Source organism: Cyrtonyx montezumae, unplaced genomic scaffold (assembly GCF_038088225.1).
Source record: "Cyrtonyx montezumae isolate F1298 unplaced genomic scaffold, pur_monq_1.0 scaffold_0, whole genome shotgun sequence".
Lineage (NCBI taxonomy): Eukaryota > Metazoa > Chordata > Aves > Galliformes > Odontophoridae > Cyrtonyx > Cyrtonyx montezumae.
The window spans coordinates 22,141,838-22,154,033 of NW_027071824.1; the positions used below are offsets into that span (position 1 = coordinate 22,141,838).

Below are 12,196 nucleotides of genomic sequence, written 5' to 3' on the forward strand. Positions count from 1 at the left end.
TTGACAGAATTAATAGTATTCATCTTCAAAAATTTTTGATTATTGGCTGAATTCAGATTCAGTCCCCTTCTTTGAAGTCTTTGAGACTTCATCCTCTCAACATCCTTGCTTTTACTTAAGCATAAGCATTCCTGGCTGGGATATGTCTTGAGTTTAGAACTCAATGGAGCAGTAGGATCACAAGATGATATGTAAGAACAAAAAGAATATTTTGACAACTTGCTTCCTTCAGGCACAAAAGCAATCTGCAGAATTTTACAGATTCTGTCAAACTGCCAATGCACTGCAATTACCAAGGACCATCTGATAATGATGCAGTCTGGTAAGTCGATGTAAGATGCAGTTCCAAAAATCTCCCATTAGCAGATCATAAATGAACACTGATGAGCTGGAAATGTCTTCTCTGTTATTGTAATTTCCATTCTACAAATGCAGATGTTCATGTTTTGGGTGAAAAAATGGGAAACACAACACTGGGTATGATGTCATTAACTGCATCATCTTTTTGTGCTGGAAAAGCATATGTGAAAGTAGAGCAGCTTTTAGTTTGAGAACCTTACTGCAGATTGTAGTTCCAAATGAAGCTGTAAAAACACCAAGAACTCATTCAAATCATGAACTTAGAAAAGCAGATAATGTCATTCTCTGAAATGCCAAGGGATCACGGCTTTCTTTTGGTAGAGAACCAGGAGACATGCTTGCATCCCCCCAGATGCTCAATGTGAAGCTGCATGTTTTGATGCAGAAAAGGAGTGGTACCAGAAAAAGACAGCAGCATCCATATTTTAGGTCTCATTGCTCTAAACTTCAAAGAGATAAAATATTATTTCTCTATATTTTCAAAGGTTCTGCCTGAAAATGAGAGATTTTCACATTCTTCCTGCATTCTAACACATTACTGAATTTTTGTTATGGACAAGCCAAGGATTTGTATCAACAAAACTGTGAACTAGTGAACTCAAATTCCTGAGTTGCTGCCTGCTTATGTTCTGACTACAGTAGCTCTTCAATAGATCCTCAAACATGCATTTTTATAATAAGGATGTAATTGTAAGCACACAACAATGACAGTATATTGAGTCAAGGAGTAGGAATGCTCTTGAGGACTACTTTCTTCTGCACCAGTAAATTTGTTATATTTCCCAGCTAACTGATTCTTTATTGGAAATATTCCAAACCAGCTATATTATAACCTTTAGGTTCCTGAAAGGGGGGAGATCTGGATACTGGAGAATATATATTTGTTTTCTGGAGAAAAATGTCTAGGGGATGAACATGACTTGGCTAGCATACAAACATGATGAAAAACAAGCATTCTTGTGTGGACTCTTCCCAAGGAGTTGGAGCAAAAGGGGTCATTAAGAGAACTCTGCTGGAAATATACTGTGTTATGCTTACACAATGAAGACAAGGATTTTCTCAGACACAGTATTATATTAGGAGTCTGGAGTCTGAATTTCTCTGGCTCATCTGTTTCTTGTGACCTACTGGCTGTTTTGCCAGCTTTGGCTACTCTGTGATCTGAAGATGCTTCTTTTGTTGAAGCTTCCTCTGACTGAAAAGTGGTCAGTTGGCTGCCTCTACAGCAGGGACTTTTGTTAGAGGTAGCAAAGATGCCAATCCCTAAATTTATCCACAATGGGATTCAAAGAAGACCTGAGCTGATTAAAGGTGCCTATAATGAAGACTGTGAAAATATGATTTACGAGAGGATAATCAAGTGCAAAGAGCAGAGAGTAGGGTATGTTTCTTTTGTTTCTGTTCAAATGGTTGGAATGGACAATGGTAACTTCTGGAATTCTTAGAACTCTCTACACATTTCTCTTAAATATACATTGTATGTATACATTTTATTGGTGATATTTTCAAGGATTTTAGGAAACATTTTTCATGTTCAGAAAAATAACTTTTTTGAAGGAAAAGAGGAAAAACCGTTTTGTTATCAGAGGAGATAAATATCAAAGACCATCCCTGTCTTCATTATTTTCCTAGCTCTGTGGATACATCCTAGGTACAAAGGGTTCAGAATTCATCTAATCTTTTTGTGATATTTCAGTATGTATGCTAACGCTCTAGTGCAACTGTACAGTACTATTAAAATGTATGGAAACAGATACTGTAGGAATTCTTTGTCTGCTGTACTTGGTGTGTGATTAGTGTATTTGTATCTGTACATATGAAATTGCATTGGAACCAGAGGGAATGTGGGAGTATAACAGAGGAAGTGACCATTGCTTCTTAGAGGAACAGAAAGTGAAAAAGTGTGAAAGAAATTAGTCTAGGTAATGTATACAAAGTGAAGACAAAATAGGCAAAAAAAAACTGGATCAAATAACTTCATGTTATGTCAAGTAACACTTGTAGCTGCTGCTGGACTTATGAGAAGTGCTTGTCATCAACTGCACCAAAATAACATCCATCAGTGTGCATTTGCAGGTGATTTGTTAGACATAAATATCTTTCTCTCAGTTGTAAAATATACATAATTGGTTTGCCTACCTTAAAAATCAAAGTTAAATACAAAACAAATAATTCCTTCTTCCTAGGGATTGAAAGAATGATGTTTCTATATGTAGTTATTTCTCTTTGCTACCTGTAGTGGATAAGCTGGGAGGTAGGAGCCATGGCCCATTCCCTGGCAGAACCACGGGCTCATTTTACTGACCACAAAGATCACTGTTATGTTAAGGTTTTCTCACCTGCATTGCTCAAAAGATTCTCCCATCTTACATATGAGAATGTTCTCTGAAGTAGTGATGTAGGTAGATACCCCTGCCAGACTTTAGCAGACTGATTTGTATTGCCCTCCTTATCTTTCTGTTGGGGCATCCTGTGTAATGTCTTGGGGTGATGGGAAATAAATAAAGTCTGTTGGAAATGTACTTCATTTATAAAGAATATAGAGAATAAAGAATTTAGAATCAAGATTTTAATCAAATGGAAACAACTGTGCTATGTAGCCTTAACTTAAATTTTCATCCTTTCAGTATTTAGTTCCATTTTACTATTCTGTTCAGTCAGCATGAGGTGAAGGCAGAACAGATCTGCTGAATGATTTTGCTTTTAGAAAAGAATAAAAGATTTTGTATCTAATACAACTGAATCCTATTTCATTTTTTTGATCTAATGTATTTTAGATACAAGTCATTGCAGATTGTAACGTATGAGACTTGAAACTTTTCTTGAATCAATTTTTAATTAAAATTTTCTGTATACAATTTTTATATTTCCTGAGGAATGCACACACAGTTAAAAATATTTTTGCCATTTTGTCTTTAATGTGCCATGAAACAAATTCACTGCAAGTATCTTGTACATTTTTGGTGCATGTTACATAAAGTGGATTTTATAATTGTTTAATGAACCTCTCTATCTCACCCACAATTTCAGTTAAAATACTTGTAGCATTGCTCCTGTATTTAAAGTTTTTCAGAACAGAAGGAAAATTAAAAAAAAAAAAAGAACTAAGCCATAAAATGAAGCCTCTAGATTTCTGGTCTGCCCTGTTTGTGAGATAGTAGCAAATCCTGTATGATTTTTGTTCTGTTTCAGCGGTTTACCTCTGCAAGCGGACAATGCAAAATAAAGCAAGGCTAGAGCTAGCAGACTATGAAGCTGTAAGTACCTGAGGAAAAGTAAATTTCTTTGCTGTTCTTAATTAGCATGCAATATAATGATAAGCATGAGAAGCACGGGCACTCTCTAATTATACAACTTTTGCCAGCATGTGGATTTGGCTTTGCTCAGGAGTCATAAAAACTGAGAGACAGTAGCAAAGGCTGGCTCTGCAAAAGTTGAGATTTTGGCCTGTCTCTAATATTGGATCATCATGTGAGGATCAGAAACAGCTGCTTGCAAATCCCAGATACATGTCAAGTGTTTGAAAGCAATTGTACTCTACATAGTGTGCGGACTTGAATGAAAAGTATCTGGCAATGTTTTCAGAAGCATTTAGTAGCTATAGAGATACGAATCTCATTCTTAAAAGTGATGCTGGCACTTGAGCTTACATCTCATCAATTATACTATAGACAAGGACAGGTAGAATATAGGCACTTCCCACTCTCTAAGTGTTGTGCTCTGCTCCAGGCAAGAAAGCAATGTAATTGGGGCCAGGAAGAGCAGTAGAAAGGAAGAGTTTGATTAGGTGATGAGGATGGCACTGACTGAGAAGGATTGAATTCCATCCCTATTCCCTCAAAAGTTGCTGAATTTTTCATGAAACTGTCAACATAAAATTCATGCACAGTCCTGTCTCTGCACTGAAAGCTGTCCAGCTGTGTCACTATGACATGATAGCAGGGTAGTCAGCCAGACCCCTCAACATGCCAAATACTCCAGCCTCAGCATCGTGCTGACAGACTTTATTGCTTCTTCTGTCACAAACTCGCTTTTCAGTGTACTACACTATGAGATATGCATGACTTTATATTTGCATACCTTAGAAAATTTACCTCCAGTATACTGTCCTTAAGAGCCTCTATTGGTATTTACAAGATCTCTAGAAAGTCTCCTCTCTGGTCTCTGTAATCTTTATTTTCAGTAAGAATTTTATTGAGATACTTTTGCAATAAATAGAAATAGAATTAATACTTTTTTTTAGGAAGTTTAAAGACATTTTTTCACTTAATCTTTATAAAAATGATGTGTAATGGCAACTGGGGTCTTCCTTGATCAATGTAAGTACCTCATTCTTCTCCATGGTATCATACTGTGTACTGCTGCCTCTTAAGCTTGGGAGACATTAGAAAAGCTCTGTTACAGACAATGAAATGTTTCCAGCATCACCAGAGGAAATAATTTTCCTAAGATTTGGGAAATATTCATCGTACACATACATTCCTCATGCAGTATTGAATAACTTCAGTCAGCATTTTTTTTTAAGTGGGAATAGCTGTAGATAGCTTGGTATATTCCTACATTGCCAGAATATTCGTACTTTCTCATACTTATATTTTAGATACACTTCTATGTAGCCAAACTTGTCAAGCACAAGTCACACATACACAATACTGATGGAATTTATCATGTGGACCATTCAATATGCAAATTTCTGCTGTTACCTTTCACAAGTAGGTGAAAAAAAAGAATGTGGTTTTGCATTATTACAAAATTACCCAGTCCAACATGGAAATCTTTCAAAAATCCCATGTCCTGTTAGAGGGTTTCATCCACCCTCACCATTAAATTTTCAAAGCTATAATAGTAAGGACATTAGAAAGTAAATGGATGTAGTGTTTTATACTCTTTGTTGAACAAACACTTTAAATCATAAGGTACATTTACATACATTATGGCTTGCATTAATTCCTTTTGGGGGGGAGGCATGGGAGGAGGAAAAGGTAAGGCAAAAACTATTAAACAGTAAATTGCTACCTAACTTGTCAAAACTGTGATCTATTTTCAGGAGAGCTTGGCCAGGCTACAGCGAGCATTTGCTCGGAAGTGGGAGTTTATTTTTATGCAAGCTGAAGCACAAGCAAAGTAAGTTCCTTTGAAGATGTGAATTTTGTGTGTGTGTGTGTGTTTGCTTTCAAATGGAGCAGGAAATAAATAAGATATTGGAAACCTCTTACGTTTCAAATCTCTAACAGTTTCTTTTAAATATCTTATAACATTGACAGAGTTGACAAGAAGAGAGACAAGATAGAAAGGAAAATTCTTGACAGCCAGGAGCGAGCATTTTGGGATGTGCACCGGCCAGTGGTGAGTGCTGGTGAAGTTGTGCTGCATGGGAGCAGGACTGATGGTGAACATTAGTCTCTAAGGGGTGTCCAGGTAGTTTGGGAACAAGTAAAAGGGCTGCAAAGCACATCAACAGTTTCTATCATTCTACTATTTAAGACTGCTTTTAAATTTACACTCGGTTTAGAGTTTTCAGCAAATAGATTAGTTGCATCTAATTTCTCAAGTAAGACATTAACTTTGTTTGGCTATTAGTCTCAAATGTTTTTCAAGGTATGAGTCACACCACCAAAATTATCACCATATCTAAAACTGCTTTTAAATAAATCAAAATATTTTTTAATCTAATTATTTGCTTTGCTAAGCTTTCCAATTTCACTGGTCATATTTTCAAACTTTTCTAATGTGCATAAATGTTAGATATTGTTAGTTTTGATCTGTGAAAGTTGTACAGACTGAACAAGATTTGTCAGATTTCTCTGTCCACCTGAAATTAAAAAAAAAAAGTCCTACTGCTTCAGAGAGTGAAAACATAGATGACAAATGTCACAACAGTTCTGACTGATATTTGAGAAGTGATTAATCACACCGGTTTGTGTTACTACAGAATTATATCTGTTTTTCATACATAACATTAAGCTACATATACATTTTGATACAAACACCAATGAAATAGAATACAGACTGTGTCTTCCACTGACATTTTAATAAATATGGAACTAAAGCTTACTCATCTTTATTCCTAGTTGTTAGATGACTTAAACTGTAACAACTGGTGCTATGTTCCCAGAAATTGTTTTGAGGAAGTAAGGTTAGGTTGATGAAACCTATAGAAGTGGATAGAGTGAAAAAGTTTCAAAATAAAAATAATGAACTTTGACAGGGCCAGTTTGCACTTGTGTAGTGTGGTATTGGAAGAGTAGCAGGAGAAATGGATTTTTAGGTAGGATTTAAAGCATCAAGTAGAGAAAATCATTTGAAGTGAAAGATTCAATCTGTTGGTATTGGATAGAAGAACATTATTGTCTAGTCACTGGCATAAAACAACAAAGGAGGCCAGAAAAGCAATCTGCCACCTGATGTTCGTGGAAGCTGACAATAGAAGAAATAGGGAATGTTTCTAAGCACGTGAGAAGTTTAAAGGCAGACAGCACTTATATTAGCAGAAATGGGTTTAAGGGATTTGGATCTGGAAATGAGATGCTGAGAAGATGAGTTGTCAAAGTTTTGAGTTAAGGTATAGTCAGACAATAAGGAGAGATTTAAAGGCATCAGAACAAGAGGAAATTGAATTTGATTAAGAGCTTTGACAGCTGTGGATAAATCTGCCTAGTCCTGAGATTTTTAACCTGGCTGTAGACATACCTAGGAAATGTCAAGGATAAAAGACTGGATTATAGTCAGCAATCTAGGCTTCTGACTTTGAGAGATATAAATAGAAGAATGGAAAGGAAGTCATTGGCACTTTGGCTGAACAGGTCACTAATTACTGAAAAACTAGGTTTGAAAATGTCATTGTAATTTACTCGCACAGAAAAGTCTGTGAAAAATACAATAAAAATTAAGATCTGGCAGCATGTTTCTGCATATTATGTCTTTTCAAATTGCAATCTTTGAAAACTCACACAATTTCCTTACAAAGTTAAGCATAGTGCCATAGCATTTGTCTTGACAAAAAATTATACATCTGTCCATTCTTTACTGAATGCTCTTCCTTTATCGACAATTTGTCTTTTTTGGGGGGGTTCTGCTTTCTTTTGAGATGACATTTGGTGGACTGAAGTATTAATATTGGCATTTTACTCACCAAGCGGCACAAGGGCGCATGATGGGATACACGCAGGTTTCAGTTTGAATGAGTGTGTGTGATGGGCATAAAGAGTGGAGTTGGCATTGTGCTGTGCCCTCCTCTTGTCCTGGTTTCAGCACAGACAGTGCTGATCACGCATGGATGTGTGGTTGTTGCTGGGCAATATGTGCATGCCCAGGGCTGGGCCAGGCTGCTCCATGGGGAAGAGCTGCTGCCATGATGATGCAGAGCAGGGGCAGGCCTCATTAGTAGCTGTCCTGGGCCACGGGTTGGACATGTCTGCTTTAATATATTTTAGTATAATGTTAAGAATAATCCGCCATTTCTGTAAATTCCGATTCCTGCCTTATATATGTGGATCTCAGCCTGAAGCTTGGTTGAGCTTCAGCTATAGGTACTGCAGCCTACAGAGGAATTCCCTTGCAAGTTTTAATTATTCTAGTTCATATACCAGTCACAGTAAAACTGTGCAAACACGTCTAAGGGAGGACTGTATAAACTCTCTGGAGAACCTGAGTAGCAGACCTACAATAAATTCACTATCCCAGCTGAAAGTAAGACAAAAGTTCATGCCATCATTTCTACACTGCAGTTAATACCCTAATCAGGACTAATGGCTTCACACATAGCAACACATTACTTTTTTTTTTTTTTTTTAATATTTGTTTTGTACTGGCAGAGTAAATATATCTAAAGAGCTTTCCTTTTCTTTGCATCTTCCCAGAAAGAGCATTTCCCTAATTTCAAAACTTCTATAAATAGCTGAGTATGGAACTGATTGAATGAAAACTGAATAGGAGAATTAGGGTTTCAGTCAAAAAGCAGTAACAAAACAAGCTAAAGCAGAGAAGACAATTCCTCCAAGGCAAAAAGAAATCAAGTTCTTCTTTGAAAGGTAATGTCAAATGTCTGGATTGAAGCCTTTATAAAAGAACTCATAGCTGTCTTGAATCTAGACAGACTCTGTTAAGGTCAAAAGTGACTATAAGACCAATTCACTGATGATATAAAATTTATAAATCTGATTTCTAGATCTAGGGGTTTCATGACATTGTTTCCTGGTAGCAAAGTAAGGAAAAAGTAACTTTGTCATTTTTTAAGGCCTTGTGGCACATTCTACATCTTCATCTTTTCTATTAAAATTTTTACTGGATTCTGTTTCCATTGATCTCATTTTACCAGTTTATATTTTAAAATTGTATTTTATGTGATCTGAACATGATCCTCAGTATCTGAGCCAGTAGGTAATACTACCAGGTGTTTTGGGTCATGCAGTAGATACTTGCAGTTATTTGTTCTGGGCTTTCTTTTTCTTTTTTTTTTTTTCATTTGTTTTGCTTTTAATGACTTTTCCATCCTGTTCTTCAAGATCAACCTCAAAGACTTGGCAGAGGACTGCATTTAACTTGGCCAAGGTGGAAGAGTCCTTTTCACACTTCATGTGCTACAGACCCTGAGCTTTTCTGGGCCAGTTACTTGTTCAGCCACAAAACACTTCTTTCTGCTTCACTGTTATTTTTTTCATAAAGTTTTTAAACATCAATAGGAAACAAACTTTAGTCATGGCACCCAACTTATCTACTGATGTATCATGCCTTTTTTGCATCTGTTTTATCATGTACCTTTACAAGGGAGTTACCCCTCTAACAGTCAGGGAACAAGGCCAATACAGCTTTTGTCAGCCTCAGATAATCACACTCTGGTAATAACATAAATTTATTATACAAAGTGTTATTTTCAAAATTGTGAAATAAAACTGATGAGATGATAGAAAGATGCAGAAAAATGAGATGACCTGGTTTTTAGTAAGACCCAGTCTTGGTAGCAACTAGGATTATAAGCTGAAGTAGAAGGAATAAGGAATGTTTAGAACAAAGAATTATTTTCAAGTAAATAAAATCTAATTGTGTATGGAATTAGTAAAACAGCAGGTTCCTATCTTATGGGGTGAAAATCTTTGAGAAAGCAATAATAACTCTTGAATATTAAGAACAGGAACAACAAAACAGATAGATTTAACAGATTTCATTATGCATCAGTTTGCAAATACTGTAATTTCCACAAAGATCATATTAACATATCCTTAATTAAAATTAATACTACTTACACGCATTTTGAATCAATGCAGTTTATATAATTTATGTAGAATAACTTCTGGTTCTGAAAACTAATCACTACAAACCTAAAACAATCTGTTGTAAATTAAGAATAATCATAAATTAAATTAGCTTTCAAAAAGAATTAAGCATATCACTTCTGTCCAGTGATACACATTTTAGTACTGTTTCTAGTTTACATTAAAGTGACTTAAGTCTTAAAAATTACATTGCAACATCCCTTTTGTATGATTTTTTTATATTATATTTTTTCAGTAACACAGAGACCACTAGAAGAAATATTTTCTAGAGAAATATGATGAAATCTTTTCTCTTAAGATGAAAGCCCAGTTTTGTACTAAATGTGTCCTTAAACAAGCAAGGAAATGAGAATGTGAGCATCAGTGTCATGATTCAAGATGCTCCCATATAGATTAAATTTATGGGTTAATTAATTATATTAAATTTCTTGAAAATCTCTATGTATCTCTTTTTATTCTGTCCCAAGAAATGCCTTTATTTGCAAAGCCACTGGAATTTCTTTTGAGCCTGATATTACTGAGGGAAACGATCTGAGCTGTAGTTTGAGAAGGTAGACATAAACAGGAGGCAGATAGAGCATAGATCCTTTTTATTTTTTGAAAGATAATGAAGTTTTAACTGACCCTTACTTCACTGTTCAGTGTGATTTCCCATCTCTTACTTTTTAAAAGATCTTGTATCATACTGCAAATGTTAATGAAACCTTAATCAAACTAATTGATCATCTCTTCTTTATCTGATGGTCTTTGAACCTCATTTTTCTTGTCTAAACAAGAAAACTTGACAACTTGTAATTAAATTTTTATCCATTGATTGCAATCCTATCCATGCTTTGATTAATTCGAAGCTACAGAACAACAGGAGACCTTCTGCCATTTTAATAGCAGCCAGTGGTCTTCAAATAAATCCATTAAAAAAGCATGCATAGGTTTTACTAATTGGTACAAATGGGAAGTTGTCCTTTCCAAGAGACTGTCTATAGTGGGTTTAACTTATGCTTATGCCTGTGTTTGCAGTTTATCAAGAATTCATTATTTCTCCATCCATTTCCAGTGGATGATGCAATCAGGTTTATTGCTCACTCATTTCACTTTAATAAGTAAGTTTGTAACTGTATATCTCTGTTATTTAATAACTCCAAATTAAATTAACTAAAGAGGATATATATTGAGCATTTCAATTCACTCTATGCTTTCTGCATAGTTCTCTGTTAAAATCTTCAACAGGAGGGAACATTTAATCCTAACAAAGCTTTTATTAATTATCACCAGGACAATCCTTGCCTTTGTAGGAACGACTCCAGTAAGGTTTGACATTGAATATTCTGAGGCCTGAAATGCCAGCTCAATAGATGAATAAGGAAACATGAAAAGATAAATGTAGGTAATTAAAACCCAACAGATTGTACATTGTCAGCTTGGTATAGGCAAGTTTTAGCAGTTAAGATATGTAGTACAAATTTATTTCCATAATATTACTCGAATGTAGATCATTATTTTCAGAGATAGTTTCAGCATCTTCTCAAAAGCATCATGTTTTAAAAATATATTGAAATTAAGGATTATAACCAAAATTGCGGTTGTTCTATGCAAGTCCAATTCCAAATTGTATTCACTTATTTTAGTGTCAGACTGAATTCATAACACTCTAATTATTTACCCTGTTCGTGCTTCATAAAGATTGTATTTAGTAGCAGCATACAGGTATTTGAAGATGAATGATGAAAAAGATGAAAAAAAATTGTGACTTCTTATACTTCAGTCGAACAAGCAGATTGTAATTCTTTTTTTTTCTTGATTACATTCCAAATTTGCAAGACATCTGGGAAGGAATTTGAAACAGAAATGCTACAGAATTTTTTCTTGGGATTTGCTTCCTGATCATGAAATATAATAGTTGAGCTCCTGCATATCAAAGCCTTTTTACTCATTGACCCTGAAGTGCATAACATGGAGTCAAGTGAGGTAAATGCAAAAATATCCAAAACTTTGTACTTAAATCTCAGCCTTTCCTTATACGCCTTCACAGGTTCTGCACACTCCAATAACTTGTGTCTCTGGGAAATGAAAAACTGCTGCATTGCAGGAGAACATAGTCTGTGTTTTTCTCTGTGAGAGACAGCCCTAGCCGTTACTGACAACTTGCTCAATAATGGATTTTAATGTCTCCTTTGATGCTGGAGTTTGCCTGAGAAAAATAAAGTTTCCCACATATCCAGAGTCAAACTGGGATTTCCTCTGGCTATCCTCATTTATTTTTTTTTTCCCAGTTGAGCACCACTGGCATTTTTTTTTTTTTGCATCACTTCTTTTTTGTAATCTTTCATCCTCTTACTCTTCTTTGATTTTCAACTATGCACAGTCCAGCTAACTCCGTAAGTTGGAATATAAAAATGACTGATAAAAATTAACTCTGGTGTTCTTCAATTTATTATCTAATAATCTTTGTTTCCCTTGTTTAGAAGTGAGTAATATGAATAGTGACTGCTGAGGTTTGAAAGATTCCTTTCATAAAAATATAACAGAAATAATGACAGAAATAGCAGAATAGATTGCTACAGAAA

General features: G+C 35.2%; 1 protein-coding gene across 1 annotated transcript in view; it reads left to right on the forward strand.

Annotated features, from left to right (window-relative positions):
• The window catches only part of RGS7 (regulator of G protein signaling 7), a 195,671-nt gene that overhangs the window by 161,172 nt on the left and 22,303 nt on the right, over positions 1-12,196 (forward strand). The window contains exons 7-9 of the mRNA XM_065729858.1: positions 3,553-3,617; positions 5,408-5,484; positions 5,625-5,706. Of these exons, the coding sequence (XP_065585930.1) occupies positions 3,553-3,617; positions 5,408-5,484; positions 5,625-5,706 (224 nt within the window). The remainder of the gene's footprint in view (positions 1-3,552; positions 3,618-5,407; positions 5,485-5,624; positions 5,707-12,196) is intronic.